Source organism: Elaeis guineensis, chromosome 3, assembly GCF_000442705.2.
Source record: "Elaeis guineensis isolate ETL-2024a chromosome 3, EG11, whole genome shotgun sequence".
Lineage (NCBI taxonomy): Eukaryota > Viridiplantae > Streptophyta > Magnoliopsida > Arecales > Arecaceae > Elaeis > Elaeis guineensis.
This window is the reverse complement of record NC_025995.2, coordinates 4170635-4191597: the sequence shown is the minus strand read 5'-3', so window position 1 is coordinate 4191597 and position 20963 is coordinate 4170635. Positions and strand designations below refer to the sequence as shown.

At 36.9% G+C, this 20963-nt stretch overlaps 1 protein-coding gene and 1 pseudogene across 6 annotated transcripts; both read left to right on the top strand.

Annotated features, from left to right (window-relative positions):
• Nucleotides 1–2098: 2098 nt before the first annotated feature.
• Nucleotides 2099–9285, top strand: LOC140856396 (probable NAD(P)H dehydrogenase (quinone) FQR1-like 2; annotated as a pseudogene).
• A 5453-nt stretch (nucleotides 9286–14738) lies between these two features.
• LOC105037507 (uncharacterized) lies at nucleotides 14739–20086 on the top strand. 6 transcript variants are annotated; one of them, XM_073253568.1, is made up of 3 exons: nucleotides 14739–19038; nucleotides 19172–19209; nucleotides 19656–20086. In XM_073253568.1, exon 1 carries the CDS (start codon nucleotides 15030–15032, stop codon nucleotides 19035–19037), a length of 4008 nt encoding a protein of 1335 aa, XP_073109669.1. In that variant the 5' UTR covers nucleotides 14739–15029; the 3' UTR covers nucleotide 19038; nucleotides 19172–19209; nucleotides 19656–20086. The 6 variants fall into 6 exon arrangements, 4 of the variants coding, with proteins under 4 accessions (XP_073109669.1, XP_073109671.1, XP_073109668.1 ...); XR_012139553.1 differs by having other exon boundaries at nucleotides 14740–19077; XR_012139554.1 differs by having other exon boundaries at nucleotides 14740–19077; nucleotides 19172–19298.
• The last annotated feature ends 877 nt before the right edge of the window (nucleotides 20087–20963 follow it).

The following is a 20963-nucleotide window of genomic DNA, read 5'->3' as shown; positions in this document are numbered from 1 at the left end:
AGAAGGAAGGACTTCAATTTGTAGGAATCAAAAACACTATAATAATTAGTCTTTTACTTCTCCATTCCTTATTGTTTTCTTTTTTTCTTTTCTTTTTCTTACTCTTGCTACTCACCTCACAGCCATCAACAATCTCTGGTCACCGAATGGGAAGAAGAAATAGAATTAGGAAGTGAAACCCTAGCCAAAAGAGGAGAGAAAAAGGGGAAAAAAGATTTTTGAGTTTTTTTAAAGATAAATTATAGAAACATCTTCTCCACTTTAGCTCAATTTATTTACACCTCTATATTTTAAAAAGTATCAAACTAGTCCTTCTAACTATTAATATGTTTCAATGAAGTTCAGCTATCTATCTCCATTAATAATTTTTTTTAAAATGACAAAAATACCTATCTTCTTCTTCCTCCATGGCCGTTGTCTCTGTTTCTTCCGCTTCTTTCCTTCTTCCTTTCTCTTCTTTCTCTTTCTTTTCATCTATTTCTCCTCCTTCCTTTCCTCTTCTTTCTCCTTTCACCACCTATTCTCCTCCTTTCCTTTCTCCACCTATTCTCCTTCTCTCTTTTCTCCTCCCCTTCCTTCCTATCCACTACTCCTCTTCATCTTTTTCCTTCAAACCATCTATAAACTATTTCCTTACATGGCAACCTCCTTTCCTAGCGCATGTGAGAGAGAGAGAGACTTAAGTTGGGGTTCAATTTTTTCATCACTTCGAGGTTTAAATGTCAACATAAATCCTCCAATTTTATGTTCTTATGGTGATTTTGGGTAAAAACAGTCGTTGAAAATGGAAAAAATGAGGTCTTGAATGGTTGTTTTCTTTGATTATTTTTGAAACGATATTTGACTTTTTCCTCTCTAATTTTTGTTCATTTTGATCTGTGCTTGTCTTTGTTTCATGTTGTTTTTTGTTATATTTTGGATTTAGCCTTTTACTGGTGCAGGTCTGAAGATGTTGTTGTTAGGGGAGAGAGGGGAAGAACAAAGATCGGAATGATTTATTTTTGATGCTTTTTGGATAGCAGACTCTCGTGTTTGGATCGCTAAAACCTTATAAATATTTAGATTCGGAGAAAGAAGCCTTTTTTCATGTAAGCACTGTTGTTCACGGAGAAGATATTGAGTAAAGGTTTCCTTTTTCCACATATTATATGAAGAAAACCTACAAATTTGAAGTCTTTTATGTTTCCGCTTCATTTCTCTTTGCCACCGGTTCTTAATGTGGTTTCGGCTAAAGAAACTTTATAAGCTTCTTAGGTTCCGATTGGGGGTTTCTCAAGCATCTGGGATTTTGTAAGAGTTGTGCTGGTGTGAGTAGGTCCCTTGAGATTTTGAGAGCTTAATTTTGCTAGAAGCATGAAATTTTGTGAGGTTTGGGGAAGAAATTAAATGGATGGATCACAAAAATTCTATTCCATGGAGGAAAAAACTAATAAACACCACAAACAAAAGGATAAACAACAGCCAAGAGGCTAAGGTGAGGAAAGATCGATGGACCACGAAGGAAGACCCCACCATCATGTGGGAGAAAGAAGAGGCAGGGAAGAAAGAGAATGGCTAGAGAAAAGGGAAGAGAAGAAAGGAGGAGGAAGAAAGAGTAGGAAGGGGAGGAGAAGAAATGGATGAAAAGGAAGGAGAGAAGAGAAAGGAAGAAGGAAGGAAGTGGGAGAAAAAGAGACATCGATCATGGAGGAGGAGAAAGGAGATAGATATTTTTGTCATTTTAAAAAAAAATTATTAACGGAGGCAGATAGTGGAACATATCAATAATTAGAATACCTAGTTTCATATTTTTCAAAGTACACATGTGTAAATGAAATTGAACTAAAGTATAAGAGATGTTTTTGTAATTTATTTTTTTTAAGCCAGTCAAAAAAATAATAAATCAGTAATTTTTAACGAACTATATGATAGCACGTGATTATACTATCATAATAGCTAAATAAAATTTATTATCAAGATATGAATTTTAAAAAAATTTAAAATTTTGATGTTCTGACTATACTAAATTAAAATTTAAAAGAAATTAAAATTCCCAAACAGTTCATCGTTTTGGTGTGACTACATTTTTTTTTTTTTTTTTTTTTTTCCGGGTAGGCTTCGCGTTACAACGAGAGAGAAAGGAGTTAGCTTTGCGGAAAGAAACCAGAAAGCTAGGGTCTTGGAAGGGACTTGTGGGATTTCTCCAGATCCGAAGTAGCAAAATTCTGATCTTTGGAGCAATCTATTAATGAGAGAGCAGGGAAAGTGTAGAGAGACTGAGAGATGGGTAAAGGAGGAGGTTGCGTGCCGAGCAAGAAGCGGTAGCCGGCGGTGGCATCGGAGAACGCCACGGGCGGTGCGAGGAACGCCCCCATCCTGCCCGAGGAGAAGAGCCACGATGCCTTCGACGCCGCGGCGGCGCCGGCGGAGGTGAAGCGAAGCTCTTCATCGTGTTCTACTGCATGTACGGCCACGTGGAGGGCCTGGCGAAGCAGATGAAGAAGGGGATAGATGGCATCGACGGCGTCGAGGGGGTCCTCTTCCGTGCAGCCGAGACGCTCCCGCCGGAGATCTTGGAGCAGATAAAGTCGCCGCACAAGGACCCGGATATCCCCGTCATATCAGTGGCGGAGCTGGTGGAGGCGGACGGGATACTTTTTGGGTTTTCGACGAGGTATGGGTGCATGGCTGCGCAGATGAAGGCCTACTTTGATTCGACTGGGCTGCATTGGAGGGAACAGAAGCTCTTCGGCACGCCCGCCGGATTCTTTTTCAGCACTGGGACCCAGGGAGGTGGACAGGAAACAACCGCGTAAGAATCCATCTGTTATTCATCTGTTCCATTGGTATAAAGAATTGGATCTTTTTATTTTGTTTGTGATGAACAGTGAGAAGTTTTCATGAAGTAGACTTGTACTAGTTCGTGTTCATTGAAAATTTGGCATTTGTTAGTGCTTCATAACAGGAAAGAGGGAAGGCATCAACTATAGTCCCTTATGGTTCTTGGTATATGACTGCGATGTTATACTGCTTCTTTTTCAATACTTAATGCATGTTTTGCTGGATCATATGTTAAGAAGTTCATGTGTTGTCAAAGACTTGGATTGATCCTTTGCATGCAAAGTTCTCAAATTTAATCATTTGTCTTCAAACTTAATGTTGAACTAGCCCCCAAAATATAGAGATAAGGCAATATAGAATACCTCTATGTAGCTGTATTTATTATGGTTGTCCTTTATGCATCGTGATTCTTAGATACATATTTTCATTCTTATTTATAGAGCTGATATTTGTTCCATCTGGTAATTGATTTGGTACTGTACAAGAATCTTTTGACAGGATTTCCGGATGCCACTTTCTAGTTGGGCATGTGGCTTATTTAGTATGTGTTCCCTGCTATCTTGTTTTCTTGGTGGAGCCATATACCAATGCTACTGATGCAAGTAATATCATTAATGGTTTTTTCGATTAACTGGTTAAAAATGCAAGCCCCTAGGTATGCTATATTGGTTGTTTGTTCTGCATAGAATTTACTTGAGAGAATTCAGTTATTTCTTTATGCTTGCTGCTTTATCATATATTAAATGGTTGGTGAACTGTCTTGAATAGGTGCATCAAGGTCATTAGTGTGGAGTTTTTTAACTGCATTCAGGAACATGCATTGGATTTTGCATGTTCTTGTGTATATCATGATTATGTGCTAACTAAATCTCTGCTTAGCCAGTTGCAGATTAAATCTTAGATTCCTCGGAGTCTACAAAACTTGACATCTGATATGCAAATTGATAGACTAAAAAATTAAGAAGAAAAAGAATTATGAAGAAGAAATAAAAAGAGAATGAGGGGAAGAAAAGAAAGGGAAAGGAGATAAAGAATGATAGAAAAATGGCTGGAGAGGGTTTGTCCTGCTTATTATGAAACAGCAATCCTTGTGTCTACATTTTTGGAAGATAAATTGGTGAAGTAGGTACTGATCACTTATGCAATGTTTGCAGTTATTGGTGGTTCTGAAGTCTATCATCGATTTTTTTTTGTAGCTTAGAATGGTGATACTCTTTTCTGCTGTAGCTTGAGTATACCTTCATTATCAACTCAGCAGGATAACATACAAAGACTAGAGAAAATAGATGATCGAGAAGAAACAAAAGACATGGAAAAAAAAAAAAAACACCAAATAAGGGGAGGAAAAACCAACCAAGAACATTCTGGAGGAAAAGCCTGTATTTCTAGTTGCTTGTATGTCAGGCATTTGTCGATAAATAATGGGTGGAAGAGACCAAATGATCAAGATGATTAAATACACAGATTAGCACTTTAGCAGCTTTGCTGTAGAAGCCCCACTTTGGGCTTTCTAACCCTCAAAAAATACCATCCTTTGAATCACCTTATGTCCCACCAGCACATCTATCATTAGGAGCTGAGTCTAATGCTTCCTCAAGCTCTTGTCATAAATGCAGAATCAGAAATAGATACAAAACTCAATTAGTAATCTATCTTCCTAATATTTTTTTTTCCCATCTCAGACTTGCTGAAATATTAGCTCTCAATTGTTATGTGGATCTACTCCTTCATTTGCGCTAAACTCAAAAGGGTTACCCCTCTTCTCCTCTATATATAGTACTGTTAAAAGAATTCACTTCTCCATCTCTGTGATAACACCACAAAGAGCACATTCTGTTGCGTGGGTCTCCTAAACCCACTAGTCCAAATATCAATTATATTTATTGTCTATGAAAAAATAGATGGGATTTTATGAATCTGTCCTCAATTCCAGCCAAGTTAGGTTTTCATTTCAGTTCCTATTGAGAAAGGAGGAGTGAAAAAAGAAGATCAAGAACGTAAATCATTTTCTCACAAATTAGGGGATTTCCAGCAACAAAACGTATCTCTAGTTGTTTATTTTTTGATAGTTCAAATGTAGCTATCTCAAAAGTACCCACATTTTTTTAGCATGATTATTGATTGATTTGGTTCTTAAGCTTGTATTTTCTTGGTTAGTGTCTGTTTTCTGGCAAAGTGTTTACAGCAGATGTCTCACAGATTACCACATGTATTTGTTTGTAGAAATGTGCATAGCACTGCATGCTCTTATTTACAGGTAGTTCAGAACATTTTGTTACATGAGATCTGGCTGATGCACAGATGAATAAGGATGTGATAATGTTATATTATTTTTTAAAGATGGTTCAGAAAATTAAACAATGTACTGTCATCTTGGAAGTTTCTTGTAGCTCTCCTGATGCAACACTGGATAGTCTTATACACATGAAATCAATTATTAAGGCTATAATGTAATTTTGAAAATATGTGAGTTAGCCATAATTGAGAACATCAGATTTCTAGTATATTTATCATTTGGCAACATAACATTTCTTTCTTTATAGTGGACAAATATTCCCTTTTGTTTATAGTCTTTACTTTTGCTGAATTTTGGCAGCCTCAGCATGATTTAGATACATGTCTCCTTTGTAATCACTAAACTTATTTGATCTTTTGTCACAATGAAATGAAATCAAGAGGAAAGGTACAAAAGCATATTTTTGCTCTGTCACTTGCAGAAATTTCTACTTAACAGTGTGACAAGTTGAGTTTGATCTTGCACTTGAATATTTCCCAGATGTTTACCAATGTAGTTGAAGATTTAGTATCATTTAAGTTGAGATTGATGTTCCACTTGAATATTTCCCAAATGTTTAGAAATGTAGTTGAGGATTTAGTATCATTTAACCAATAGATATTGGTTGAGATGCTTTGGGCATGTCCAGGAAAGCCAAGTATGCCATTGTAAAGTTGATTGAAATATGTCTTGAAGGGTCAGGAAGGGACGGCCTAAACTAATGTGTTGTGGGAGAGGATTCGGAAAACCTTGGGTTACTTGAAGTCCTTATTGATTTTATTTTTTTTCTAATGAACTTTACTGATATGAGTACTAACTATTGCCTTTGTTTAATGCTATTGCAACTGCTAACCGGACTAGACCTGGAGGTTGAACCATCAACCAGCAAGCTGTCTTGTCTGGTTTAGCCCCAAAATTGTTCCAAAGGGAAAACTGTTTTATTTTGTGAGTATTGTTTGAACAGATGGTTTAGTTGACGACCCAAATGAACAGTTCTGGTTCTCAAAGTGAACCATTTGCCTATTTATTTTTTTCATGTGTCTATTATAAACCCTCACTTTCCCATTGGGTAAGGGCTCTTTATGCTTCCTCCTGATCAGCCACCCTCTTATCCATGAAACCTTGAGACCTCAAGATTAGTCTTTCTTCTTTAATCTCAGAGCATGAGGCCTACCTGAGCCTCTGTCCTTCCCCTCCAAAAGTGCTAGTGGTGATCAGGTGAGATGGTGGAATGGCAAGTAGGCATTAGAGAGGCTGTGAGTTCTCCTCCCATTCCTCCACATTTCCCCTTGTATGTCCCATGATATTGTGATTTCTAATGAGCAGAATGCAATTTGGAAACCGGAGAATAGGGCTTGAAGAGTGAAGGGATGAGGGTCCTTCGGTGATTAAATTGGATGTTTGGAAAAGTTTTCTGGATTGGGGGAACCGTGGCTCTTTGAGGTGAGAATAGAGTTTTATTAGACAAAGATGAGATGAAACCATTTAGGAAGAGACAGAACCAGCATTTTTGTTCATCTTCTTCTTTAGGAAGAGAGAGAGAGAGAGAGAGAGAGAGAGGAATTTGGGTTAGAACTTTTAAAGATGTAAGGTGGGGGATTCCATTTCTTCAAGGAGAAAAAAGGATGGGAGTTTTCATGTACACAAGAGATGGATAAATGTTTTTTTTCTTTCAAATAAAAACTGTGCTTTCATTGAATATCATGTATGATATTTTACATGTTACTTAATTGGAGGAATTTTGAATTGTACAAGAAGATACCATGACAATATGCATTATAATTATATCATGTGGACATAAAAAGTGTTTAAAGTTGTAAGGTATGTCCTAAAAATAAACTAGAAAGTTTGGAATATTTTTCCATATTATAATTCCTTTTTAAAATAAAATGTGTTGAAATTGGTAGAAATTTACTTGACAAATAGAAATTTTTATGCTTTTATATAATTATAAATTTTTAATTTTTAATTTTTATTCTGTTTATATTGATGTTTAATTAAACTTGATATATTTATTATGTCACGCTGTTATCATTGTTTATTTTTGATTGACAAGATGGTAGAACCAGTGACCCACAGGCACTTTTTGGTTTGGTGAACAGTCCAGGATTTGAAACATTTCTTCTAATAATAGTGATGCCAAGATTACTTGATCTACATGTACAAATGCAGAACAGAGATAAGATTGGAGGAGTAAATACTAGCTCTAAGACATGCTTACGCTTATTTCAGGGGAGGCTTCATGTTCAAGGCTAGCAAGGTCTTTCGCAGTTGTATGACATGGATAGATTGATAGCACTGCCTCCCAGGTTGTTGAAAATGAAACTCATAGATATATACTAATTAGAGTTCAAAAAGGTGATATACTTATTATTTATATTTTATCTATAATATAATTATTTAAACTGTTGAGCTTAATGACGACTTTGATACTGGACAATTTTTTTTGAAAGCCTTTAGATTTTGGATTTTGGTACAGACAAGGATTGTTCTTGGCATGTGGCTGGTGGCTACCTGAGCTTGATGCTGGCTTGAGGTTCCCAATGCATAAATAGTACCCACCTTAAAGCCTAGCATGTAGGATCATATTTGGTCCTGATGGCCTCTACTGTGCAATGTCTCTTAGGTGCCTAGCTTTGGTAAATTGATGCAAGTGGGGATGATCAAAGGTCAGGGAACAATATTTTGGCTCACTAAATGAATGTTTGAGAGGCAAAAACAGATCTTGGCTTATTTCTTAGAAAGAGCATACGGTACTTCCATTGCTTATATTTTGTGTAGGATCGCTCTGCTCTTGGCATAAAGATTTTTGTTAAATTAGTTCTTATGTAGTTGTGGTTGAATTGGCTGGATTAATTTTGAAATCACATGGTCATTTTTACATTCGTTTGAAGACACCGGGCAAAGAATTATGGATGGCAATAATTTATTATTTGTTTATAATGATCACCCATAACAATATTTTTGAATTTGGTGTTCTTACTTTTCTAGGAGGTATGGGTCTATTGATTTTCACACATCTCTGATGAAACATCTGGTGAGTAGTCTACTAAAGATTTTTCTTCTCTGTCTATCCATTATTTTTTAAAAAATGATGATTTGTTTAGTAGAATCATATGATTATTGCATATTGTTGGAAGAATTAGTCAAAAAAATTGCTATATGATGGAAATAATATGCATGTGTCTATAAAAAGAAAATCCATTTCACTATAAGAATATATTGGGATTTTCTGTTTTCACCTTTTTAAGAGAAACTCCAAGTCCATTGAGATTTGATGCATTTATGCTGAGAAACTCAGTGGTCTCGGCAAGGTTCTTTTTCTCTGCATATCTATTGTTTTTTTTTTTTTTTTTTTCCTAATAAAAATGAGGATCTGTCCATTGAAAACCTTGATTTTGAGCTGCTCGTTGGTTTTCTGAAAATCGCACAAAAAAAAAGAGATACTTTGGAATGTCAAACATAAAATTATCTGTCTTCTGGCTTTCCAAGACTGCTGTATCATGGCTCTTGTGAATGTTGCTAGGTTATTTAAAACAGATGAGTTAATTGCGAGCCTCCAAGATCAAGTGGATGAGCTATTTGCTAATTATTAATGCTAAATTGCTTAATGGTGAAAGGGCTTAACAAATTTCTGACATTTTAGTAGGGCACATATTGCATGTTCTTATCCTTGAGGCAACATTTTTAATTGTGGTTTGATTCCATCAACTGTTGTTGGTGCTTGAGAAAAACTTAGAACCTTTCTCAAAATTGGGTTAAACTATGGTAACTCCAACATCTGAAGGATATCCATTACTTGCTCTATGAGCTATAGCTTCTTTTTCTTCTCTTTTTTTTTTACTGAAAATTTCAGGAAATTGATGTTGTCAGCAGCTAAATTATACCTCTGTTTTTATTTTTACAGATGGACTGCAATCACCCAGTAAGCCCACCATGGGATGTTATATGTTCCCATCAGTTACACTTTCGGAGTAGGTCTGTTCAAGATGGATGACATCGGAGGGGGTTCTCCGTATGGTGCTGTTGTTTTCACTAGTGATGGCACGAGGGAACCTTGCGAAATGGAGCTGGCTTTTGCTGAACATCAGGGAAAGTATATGGCTTCGATAATCAAGAGTCTTGTGCATCCTTAAGTTATCCAGTCAACCATAATGTCCTTCATAATTTAAATCTTCACGATTACTCTATTATGCCCCTCTTGATTTGAAAATATTGCTTTGCGATTCTTCTTCCATTCTTCACTTTGATTTGGCACATGTCCTAAGCTTTGCACCTTCACTGTCTTATTTTTGTGTTTATTATTTGCTGAAGTACTGCAAAACAGTGTACATGGTTCACAACAATGGTATCATATCACTAGAATAAAACAGATTGTGATTTTTTTTTTTTAATTACATTCCAAGGTACATTGTATATTTCTATGTTAATCCAATGTATGAGTTTGGTTAACGATGTTCCACTGCAAGTTTGTCTAACTTGCAATGACCAAGAACGGAATAAATGTGTAGAAGTCTGGATGCTGCTCTTTGTTTCATGCTTGCAGTTATTGAGCAACAGTCGAGCTTTACTAAGCTCCTAACCCAATACTGCTTTGATACCATGGGACTTAATTGGAGCAAATTTGTTATATATTGCCAAATTTTTTCTCATACATGCCCCCTCTAAATATTATTTGCATATATAAATCCTCATTTTAGATCATGTTTCTTCTTATAGATGTTCTTGCAATTAAATCCAGCTGCGCAATTTTGAAATTAGAGGTCTATCTTGTAAAACGGTGAGCAGGAGACAGAAAATGCTCTGGAGCCTAAACTTGGTACTAAAAAAAATCTTAGAATTGGCTCCTTACACCAGGGGTGTGCTATGTGTGGCGTTAAACCTTCCAAATTGTCCCAGTATTCTTCTGTTGCATGGGTCTCCATTGTGAAATGCACTGCAACTTTCTAATAATTCCCACAAAAAGCCTGTCGCCAAGGACACTCTCAATTTTTTGATTGAAAATAAAATTAAACTTTTTCTTTCTTGAGGAAAAATACTTGATATAGATTAAAAATCTAGAACAATCAACATACCCGCAAACTATGATTTGCAAAGCAAAGATTGTTTATCCAGCTCTAAGAGACTCTGCGCTGTATATGTTAAGGTCTGGCACACTTTCTAGTTTAGTTTGTAGAATAATTGCAACAATAATAACATATTTTGAAACAGCCTCACATACATGCAATGAAAGGGAAAAAAAAAAAAAAGAGGTAAGATAGGAAATTTTGAGATAACCTTCAAGTGCTGCTAGATATAAGCATCTTTGCAGTTGTTCTTAGCAATGACAACACACACACACACACAAAAGTTGAAGAAGAAGGGTTCATATATATAGCATCATCAGCACAAGAATATTTTATTTCTAAAAAAAGTCATGTGCATCCATGTCATTACTTACACAGATTATTGTTTGAATATAAGAGTCATAATTCTGAACAAACAATTTGGTTAAAACACTAAATAACTGATGTTCTACATTTAGCATTATCCAACATATATAGAATTAAAACAAATACCGAAATACAAGTTTACCTGAATAGAGGAGGGCTTCTAGGACTCGCATGAGGATAGAGGAAGGTCTGATTTATCCTCCTCCCTTTCAACAAATCAAGATAAGATCAAAAGTCAAAAAAAAAATCTAAATATGGATGAGCGCCTAGAGTCAGATTTGCTTCATTCACTTGTGCAATGTTAAATTTCTTGTACTGATCTCAAAGCATCAAGATCCGTCGAACAGTCAGGCTTGCAAAAGAAAATCAATCATTTTTGCCCATCTCTCTCCTTTGAAATAGAGCTATATTTGGAAAAAAAATCGAGATATGCTACTTTTCCTCTCTCTTATTTGAAAATATCAACCAAACATGCAGTCTTTTTCTATGTTTCTATTGACCACACTTCTCCCTCTTTTTGTGCAAATCAAACCAGTCCATAGTTCTTCATTCACCCAACAATTTAATTACATTAGCTTGGTTCTACCTAAATTAATATAAAAGGAACTACCTAAATTAATATAAAAGGAACAGAGAAAAGAATCTAATTTCTAGATTTCTTTTTAGTTAAATTTGAGAAAACCCATTTTCTCAATTTTTTTAGTTTGCCATTATCCTTGGAGATCTAAAAATTTTTTCTTGAGCCTGAGATAGGCAACCAAATAGACTTTAGGCTGCTTTTTGATGTTGTCAAATAGGCGGTATGCCAATTGAACATTAATTGCATATTTATCATTGTGAAAGAAAGTAGTAGAAATTCTACCCCATGTAAGAGTAAATGTTTAAAATTAAGTTCCATGAAATTTTATTTAGAATGGACTAATTTAGATGGGATCTATTTCTATTTGTATTAAATATATTTTACTAATAAATTTTACATACATATTGCAAATTTTGTAATATATAGCTAATTTTTTCCTCATATATGTCTCTTGAAAATATCCTTTGCATATATATAAATCCTCCTATTAGCTTTTTTTTTCGTCTACGGTTGCTCCTGCAATGAAATCCTTCTACGCAATATTGAAATTAGAGATCTATCTCGTAAAATGATGAGACTAAGGCAAAAAATGTTATAGGGCTTAAAGTCGGTGCCAAAAAAATCTTAGAATTGGTTCCTTACAATAGGGATGCGGCATTAACATTCCAAATTGCCCCAATCCTCTTTTGTCGCATGGGTCTCCATTGTGAAATGCTTTTTTTGGTGCAATGCTTTGGCTGTGGGATTTCAAAGAATGATGAGTTCTGGGCATCAGAACAGCTACTTCCAATAATTCTCACATAAAGTAGGTTGAAAAGTAGGGATGTTTAAAGTGTAACTTGACAAGTAGCAAAAATGCCCCATGGCCCACACATTGTTCTACATGCATTGTTTCTGGTCGAACTTCATCGATTCTATTGAGCGCATGATTGTCCGACTCCAAGACCTAGTCTACTCCATCACCATCAAACCAGCTGGCTCCTAAATATTGTCAAAGAAGTGGTAATCTGGATAGCCATCCCTTCTCAAGATAATCCAAATTACCTTCCATGAAGTAATCTGGATCGCCACTTAAAAAACATATCAAACGCAATAATCCGAATTATCATATTAAATTGTCGGTAATCTGAATAGATTGCCAGCTACCAAACACAATCTAAGTTCTAGTTGGAATATCTTCAGTGTTTCCCGATAAAAAATACCTTAGTGGTGTTTAAAGTGTAACTTGAAAAGTAGCAAGAATGCTCCATGACCCACACATTGTTCTACTTGCAATGTTTTTGGCCGATCTTTATCGATTCCATTGGGCGCATGATTGTCCGACTCCAAGACCTAGTCTACTCCATCACCATCAAACCAACTGGCTCCTCAATATTGCACCAGACCTCCACCAATAGCATGTCCCCGACTACTTTTCTCCGATAATTCTTCTCTTGGCTCCCTCCTGTCACATCTTTTTTGAGAAGTCTTCGACACTTCTCAATTACGATTGAACCACCACATACAAGTCTCCATTTATTTGAATCAAGACCTCAGTGGAGAAGATCAAAGCTTTTGTTAGTTCTCCGATCTGTTAGGAAATTTTGAGATAACCTTCAAGTGCTGCTAGATATAAGCATCTTTGCAGTTGTTCTTAGCAATGACACACACACACACAAAAAGTTGAAGAAGAAGGGTTCATATATATAGCATCATCAGCACAAGAATATTTTATTTCTAAAAAAAGTCATGTGCATCCATGTCTTTACTTGCACAGATTATTGTTTGAACATAAGAGTCATAATTCTGAACAAACAATTTAGTTAAAACACCAAATAACTGATGTTCTACATTTAGCATTATCCAACGTACATAGAATTAAAACAAATACTGAAATACAAGTTTACCTGAATGGAGGAGGGCTTCAAGGACTCGCATGAGGATAGAGGAAGGTCTGATTTCTCCTCCTCTCTTTCAACAAATCAAGATAAGATCAAAAGTCAAAAAAAAATCTAAATATGGATGAGCGCCTAGAGTCAGATTTGCTCCGTTTGCTTGTGCAATGTTAAACTTCTTATACTGATCTGAAAGCATCAAGACCCATCGAACAGTTAGACTCGCAAAAGAAGATCAATCATTTTTGCCCATTTTTCTCCTTTGAAATAGAGCTATATTTGAAAAAAAAAATTCAAAATATGCTACTTTTTCACTCTCTTATTTGAAAATATCAACCAAACATGCAGTCTTTTTCTATGTTTCTATTGACCACACTTCTCCCCTTTTTTCTGCAAATCAAACCAGTCCATAGTTCTTCATTCACCCAACAATTTAATTACATTAGCTTGGTTCTACCTAAATTAATATAAAAGGAACTACCTAAATTAATATAAAAGGAACAGAGAAAAGAATCTAATTTCTAGATTTCTTTTTAGTTAAATTTGAGAAAACCCATTTTCTCAATTTTTCTAGTTTGCCATTATCCTTGGAGGTCTAAAAATTTTTTCTTGAGCCTGAGATAGGCAACCAAATAGACTTTAGGCTGCTTTTTGATGTTGTCAAATAGGCGGTATGCCAATTGAACATTAATTGCATATTTATCATTGTGAAAGAAAGTAGTAGAAATTCTACCCCATGTAAGAGTAAATGTTTAAAATTAAGTTCTATGAAATTTTATTTAGAATGGACTAATTTAGATGGGATCTATTTCTATTTGTATTAAATATATTTTACTAATAAATTTTACATACATATTGCAAATTTTGTAATATATAGCTAATTTTTTCCTCATATATGTCTCTTGAAAATATCCTTTGCATATATATAAATCCTCATATTAGCTTTTTTTTCCGTCTACGGTTGCTCCTGCAATGAAATCCTTCTACGTAATATTGAAATTAGAGGTCTATCTCGTAAAATGGTGAGACTAAGGCAAAAAATGTTATAGGGCTTAAAGTCGGTGCCAAAAAAATCTTAGAATTGGTTCCTTACAATAGAGATGCGGCATTAACATTCCAAATTGCCCCAATCCTCTTTTGTCGCATGGGTCTCCATTGTGAAATGCTTTTTTTGGTGCAATGCTTTGGCTGTGGGATTTCAAAGAATGATGAGTTTTGGGCATCAGAACAGCTACTTCCAATAATTCTCACATAAAGTAGGTTGAAAAGTAGGGATGTTTAAAGTGTAACTTGAAAAGTAGCAAAAATGCCCCATGGCCCACACATTGTTCTATTTGCATTGTTTCTGGCCGAACTTCATTGATTCCATTGAGCGCATGGTTGTCCGGCTCCAAGACCTAGTCTACTCCATCACCATCAAACCAGCTGGCTCCTAAATATTGTCAAAGAAGTGGTAATCTGGATAGCCATCCCTTCTCAAGATAATCCAAATTACCTTTCATGAAGTAATCTGGATCGCCACTTAAACAACATATCAAACGCAATAATCCAAATTATCATATTAAATTATCAGTAATCTGAATAGACTGCCAGCTACCAAACACAACCTAAGTTGTAGTTGGAATATCTTCGATGTTTTCCGATAAAAAATACCTTAGTGGTGTTTAAAGTGTAACTTGAAAAGTAGCAAGAATACTCCATGGCCCACACATTGTTCTACTTGCAATGTTTCTGGCCGATCTTTATCGATTCCATTGAGCGCATGGTTGTCCGGCTCCAAGACCTAGTCTACTCCATCACCATCAAACCAGCTGGCTCCTCAATGTTGCACCAGCCCTCCACCAATAGCATGTCCCCGACTACTTTTCTCCGATAATTCTTCTCTTGGCTCCCTCCTGTCACATCTTTTTCGAGAAGTCCTCGCCACTTCTCAATTACGATCAAGCCACCATATACAAGTCTCCATTTATTTGAATCAAGACCTCAGTGGAGAAGATCAAAGCTTTTGCTAGTTCTCCGATCTGGTTCTCCAATCATCCTCCAAAATCATGGCTGAATTTGCAGTAACAGCTGCCAGTCCTGTTGTCAAAATGGTGGTGGAGAAGTTGGCCTCTGGGCTATGGAAGGAGCTGGGACTGGAGAGGAGCGTCTACACCGACATGGAGAAGTTGCACAGCAAGTTATCAACGATCCAGAACGTGCTTGATGATGCAGAGAAGAAATCTATCACCAACAAAGCTCTGCAAGGTTGGTTGAAGAAACTCAAAGACGCAGCTTTAGATGCTGACGATGTGGTGGATGAGTTCCAAACTGAAGCACTGCGGCGAAGAATGGAGAGATATGACCGCATGACTGGAAAGGTGCGTGACTTCTTTTCCTCAAACAATCCAATCGCATTTCGATATAAAATTGGTGGCAAGATAAGAGAGATTAGGGAGAGATTTGATGAAATTACAAAGGAGAACAATGATTTTAATTTGATGGTGATCAAATCTGACTCAGATAGGACTGTGAGCCGTGAGACCAAGTCATTAACTGTTGAATCTGAAATTTATGGAAGAGATAATGAAAAAAATGAGGTCATCCAAATCTTAGTCGACAAAGACAATGACAAAAATATCTCAATCCTCCCAATAGTTGGCCTCGGTGGTATTGGAAAGACTACCCTTGCTCAAACAGTCTATCATAATGAAAGGATTGAGGAGCACTTCGAGCTTCGAATGTGGGTGTGCGTGGGTGAAAATTTTGATGAAGAAGTGGTCTTGCAGAAAATGATTGTACAGGTTCCAGGGGAACCAAAAAATTCGTCCACCCTGGAGACCAAGTCATCTTTCTTGGAAAAAGAATTGAGAACAAAAAGATTTCTTTTGGTTCTTGATGATCTGTGGAATGAAGATGAATTGGAATGGGAAAAACTAAAACCCTTGTTCGAGCATGCCAAATTAGGTAGCAAGATCATTGTAACGACACGCAGCGAACGTGTTGCTTCTATAGCTGGAACCATCGTCCCACCATGCAGACTTCAAGGGTTAGGAATTGATTGCTGTTGGATTCTGTTCAAGCAAAGGGCATTTAGGTCTGAGACGGAAGAAGATAACCCCGAATTGGTGGAAATTGGATGGGAGATGGTTAAAAAGTGTGGAGGTTTGCCTTTAGCAGCAAAAGCTCTCGGGAGTCTGATGAGCTCTAAAAGAGGGAAAGACGAGTGGCTAGCTATCAAAAACAATGAGATTTGGCAGTTATCTGAAGATGAGATTGGAATTCTCCATGTACTAAAGTTGAGTTATAATCATTTACCTTCTCACTTGAAGCGGTGTTTCACGTACTGTTCTGTGTTCCCGAAAGATCATATATTTGAAATGACGAGATTGATTCAGTTGTGGATGGCTGAAGGACTCATTGATACATCACGTACTTCCCAAAATGCAGAGGACATTGGCAAGCAATACTTTGATAATTTGTTGTCGAGATCATTCTTTCAAGATGTCCAATTGTATGAGAAAATTAATCAAGTGACTTGTAAGATGCATGATTTAGTCCATGATCTTGCATGTTCCATCACAGAGGATGAAGCTTTAGTCATGGAGGGGGATACGAAGGGCATTTCACATGGATGCCGTTATCTATCGGTACCATATTCTTCTGGGTCATCAATTGATTTCAAGACAACTTATGAAGCCAAAAAATTGAGATCGCTTGTTTTGTTAGAGGCAGGATATCGTAGTAACGTTGATGTGGATGAATTTATCTTCAATGCAACAAAAACTTTCACCCAGTTACGTGCATTGGGTTTAAATTCTGGTGGATTTGCGAAGTTGTCTAATAGAATAAACAGATTAAAGCATCTACGGTTCCTTGCCCTATCACATACTAAGATCACAACATTACCTGCTTCGATCACCAGACTTTACAATTTGCAGACATTGAATCTTTACCTATGCTGGATGCTAAAAGAATTGCCTGAAGGTATAGGTAACTTATGCAATCTTAGATATATGGATATATCATGGTGTCCTGAGATTACAACGTTGCCTGCCTCGATCACCAGACTTTACAATTTGCAGACATTGAATCTTCGAGCTTGCCACATGCTAGAAGAATTGCCTGATGGTATAGGTAACCTATGCAATCTTAGATATATGGATATGTCATCGTGTATTAATATTACAACGTTGCCTACCTCGATCACCAGACTTTCCAGTTTGCAGACATTGAATCTTTCCTATTGCAGGATGCTAATAGAATTGCCTGAAGGTATAGGTAACCTATGCAATCTTAGATATATGGATATATCACGGTGTCCTAAGATTACAACGTTGCCTACCTCGATCACCAGACTTTCCAGTTTGCAGACATTGAATCTTGAAGAATGCCGCAAGCTAGAAGAATTGCCTGAAGGTATAGGTAACCTATGCAACCTTAGATATATGGATATAACATGGTGTACTAAGATTACGATGTTACCTACCTCTATCACCAGACTTTCTAGTTTGCAGACATTGAATCTTAAAGATTGCAGAATGCTAGAAGAATTGCCTGAAGGTATAGGTAACCTATGCAACCTTAGATATATGGATATATCATGGTGTATAGATATTACAACATTACCTACCTCGATCACCAGACTTTCCAGTTTGCAGACATTGAATCTTTCCCATTGCTGGATGCTAAAAGAATTGCCTGAAGGTATAAATAATCTAGGCAACCTCAGACACCTAGATATAACAGCATGTTACAGGTTGGCTTGCATACCTCGTGGCCTGGGCTGGTTGAGTAACCTTGAGACATTGGCGATGTTCATTGTTGCTAAGGAGAATGGGCGCACCATCGCGGAGCTGCAACATCTGAACTCTATTCGTGGTAGCTTGGAAATTAAAAATCTGCATCATGTGAAAGATCCAGATGAAGCCATGCAAGCAAACCTGAGGGCAAAGACGAGATTGAATCGCCTGAGTCTTCAATGGAACGGGATACATGAACCATCATCTACTGAAGTGGAAGTGGCAGAGGATGTATTTGAAAGGCTCCAACCTCACCATAATCTGAAGGAGTTGGGAATCTATTCTTATATAGGCACCAGATTACCCAATTGGATGTCACCTTCTTTCCCGAATCTAGTTGAGCTTACAATGGGGAACCTCAAGAGGTGTGAACATCTTCCACTTGGTCCATGGCCCTCATTAAAGAATTTGAAATTGCATAAAATGCATGCCGTGAGGAGAATCGGAGAAGAGTTTTATGGGGATGGTGGCGGCATCACATTCCCGTCACTAGAGGAATTGACTTTAGTAGACATGCCCGATTTGGAAAAATGGCATGCAGAATCATGCCCTCGCCTCACCAAGTTGGAGATAAGTTCGTGCCCCAAATTAGTCGTACAGCCATGTATCCCATGCTCCATGGAGACTCTTACAATAAGAAGCAGCAATGAGATGCTGTTATCAGCAGGGAGCCTTGCAAAGCTGTCCAAACTCAGATCTCTACAAATTTTTCGCTGCGGAATATCATCATCATCATCTGGGTGGTGGAATGGGCTGCAATGCCTCACCGCCCTTGATTCTCTACAAATTAGAGAATGTGATGAGCTGACTTGTTTGCCCGAGGATATTATGTACCTGCCCTCACTCCATACCCTTTATTTATGGGGAAACAGAAATCTAAGAAGTCTGGAGGGAGGAGGAAGGAAGCAACAGCAGCCCACCTCACTCCAAGAGCTGAATATCTCCGACTTGCCCCAGCTAGCAATGCTGCCAGAAGGCCTACGACACCTCACCGCACTCCGACAGCTGAATCTCTCCAACCTGCCCCAGCTGAAAATGCTCCCAGATGGCCTACAACACCTCACCGCACTCCAACTCTTGATCATTGAAGATTGTCCCCAGCTAGTGAGGCGATGCAAGAGGGAGACAGGCGAGGACTGGCACAAGATTGCTCACATCCAAAAAATCATCATTCGCCAAGAGGAAGAAAATAGAGAAGAAATGAATGAAAGACGCACCTTCGCTGCAAAATTTCTTGATCGATTTGGGTTTGCACGCTGCACGGGTCATAGCTGAGGTGCTAACAATCCCATTCACAGGCAAACTGCCTTTTCTGGTGTGTCACTTTTCTTTTTGCTCTCCTTTCTTTATTTTTTAATCTTTTTTCTAGAAAATTGTTCTCCATTTTTGCACTTATTGTTTGTTATCAGAAATCGGTGGTATCTGGTACAGAGGAGAGAAGTGGAAGGTATTCTACTTTTGAATTATATTAGTTTTCTCTCTTCCTAAAAAAAACGTCACCATTTGTCCACCGGCTTTTCTCTTGCATATGACTTGGTAATTTATTAAATTTCTCTTTCTATCGTTTTAGATTCTCATAATCTACTCTGAGTCATAGTCAGAATTGATTAAATTAAGTTGGATCCTATTTGTTGCTTCATTCTTTTTTTTTTTTCCCCCATTTTTTTATATGCAAATTTAACTTAAAATGCACATTTTAAGATCCAATATGACTGTTGCCATTTTGCTTGAAAATTGTTAGATTCATCCAAATATATACCAACTGGATCGCTTCCTTGTTCTCATATATTTTACCATTTTATACAAAATCTGTGAGAGTGATTAGAAGGTTCATACAATTTTACTACGTTATGGAATCTCTAATTTAGTTCTCCTTTATTTGCCCATGGACAGATCTTCCTAGATTGTACTCTGGTTCAAGGAGCTCCATCATTGTTATCTTTAAGGAGCTTGATGATCATGCCGATCCACCATTAAAGCCTTGCGGAGCTTAATTTAGCGCTTGCAAATCTTTTATAGCCTCCAGAGAGATGATGCTAAAAGGAAGGAGTCAAAAAGCATCTGAGTGCTTGCTTTCAATTCATAAACAAAGATACCCATATTTGCTTCTATTTCTGTTTATTTGGTCTTCCGTCATGTGCTGTCTATTATCGTTATTATAACAATGTCACAGTTTCTTTTTTATTTCTACCTTTTCTTTTATAGTACACTCATGTACGGTTTCACTAGAATTATATTGTTAGAATGTCATCTAAGATTTTTGATGTCTCTTGTCTTTTGCTTTATCATTTATCATTTTCTCAAACAAGAATTCTAATTATTCCCTTCAATTGTGTTCTGAGAATGAATGGATTCCATAGATTATTTGATCTTTTGCTGTTATTGGTGTATTGTTTCATGAACAACGTAACACTCAATTTTCTTTCATATTTATTTATTATATAACATCCGGATTATATTGTATCACCTTCAAACCATGTTGCATTATTAGTTGTTTTCATTTTTCAAAAATGAATATTTAAAATTTCTTTATTTTTATAAAAATGTCATGTGTTAGTAAATACTACCAATAAGTGATGATGCCTTCGCTTTCCATACCTCGGAACTCTTACAAAACCTTCTGATCCAAATAATGTCTTACACCATGATTACATATGGCATCATAAAGAATGCCCATCAAAGAAAAATTCCTTAGGATAAGGTAAGCAATACTTCTAGGATAAGATAAGCAATCAGGCTTGAGGTGATAATCTTTTATCACAATGCCTGCCTCTCATAATGCCTTTTTATATTATATCCATAAATGCTAGAATCTGCTATACATATTAGTTAAAAAAAATTGTGTAATAGCATGCGGAACAAAGAATGGTATATGTTATGTGGACAAATATGATTTATTATTTACGACAGTAAGTTTCGCAGCCGGTAACAGAATAGAAAACAAACTACCTTGAGTCCCTACTTTCTTTAGCCAAAACCCATCCCATCCCCAAAACAGTGGAGAAAGGGGGAGGGAGAGAAGGTTAGAGAGTGAGATAGAGAGATAAAGAGAGAAGGAGGATAAAAGAGGGAGAGAGAGAGAGACAAGGAGAAGCGGTCGTGGCCCTGCTGCAGCATATTTTTCCAACATAGACAAGGAAGTGGAGGATACCAAGGTGCCATCATGGGATACATAGCATCTTTGCCAATCTTAGAGCCCGC

Coding starts and splice junctions, on each gene's coding strand:
- LOC105037507 (XM_073253570.1), top strand. CDS start 15,030: ATGGCTGAATTTGCAGTAACAGCTGCCAGTCCTGTTGTCAAAATGGTG.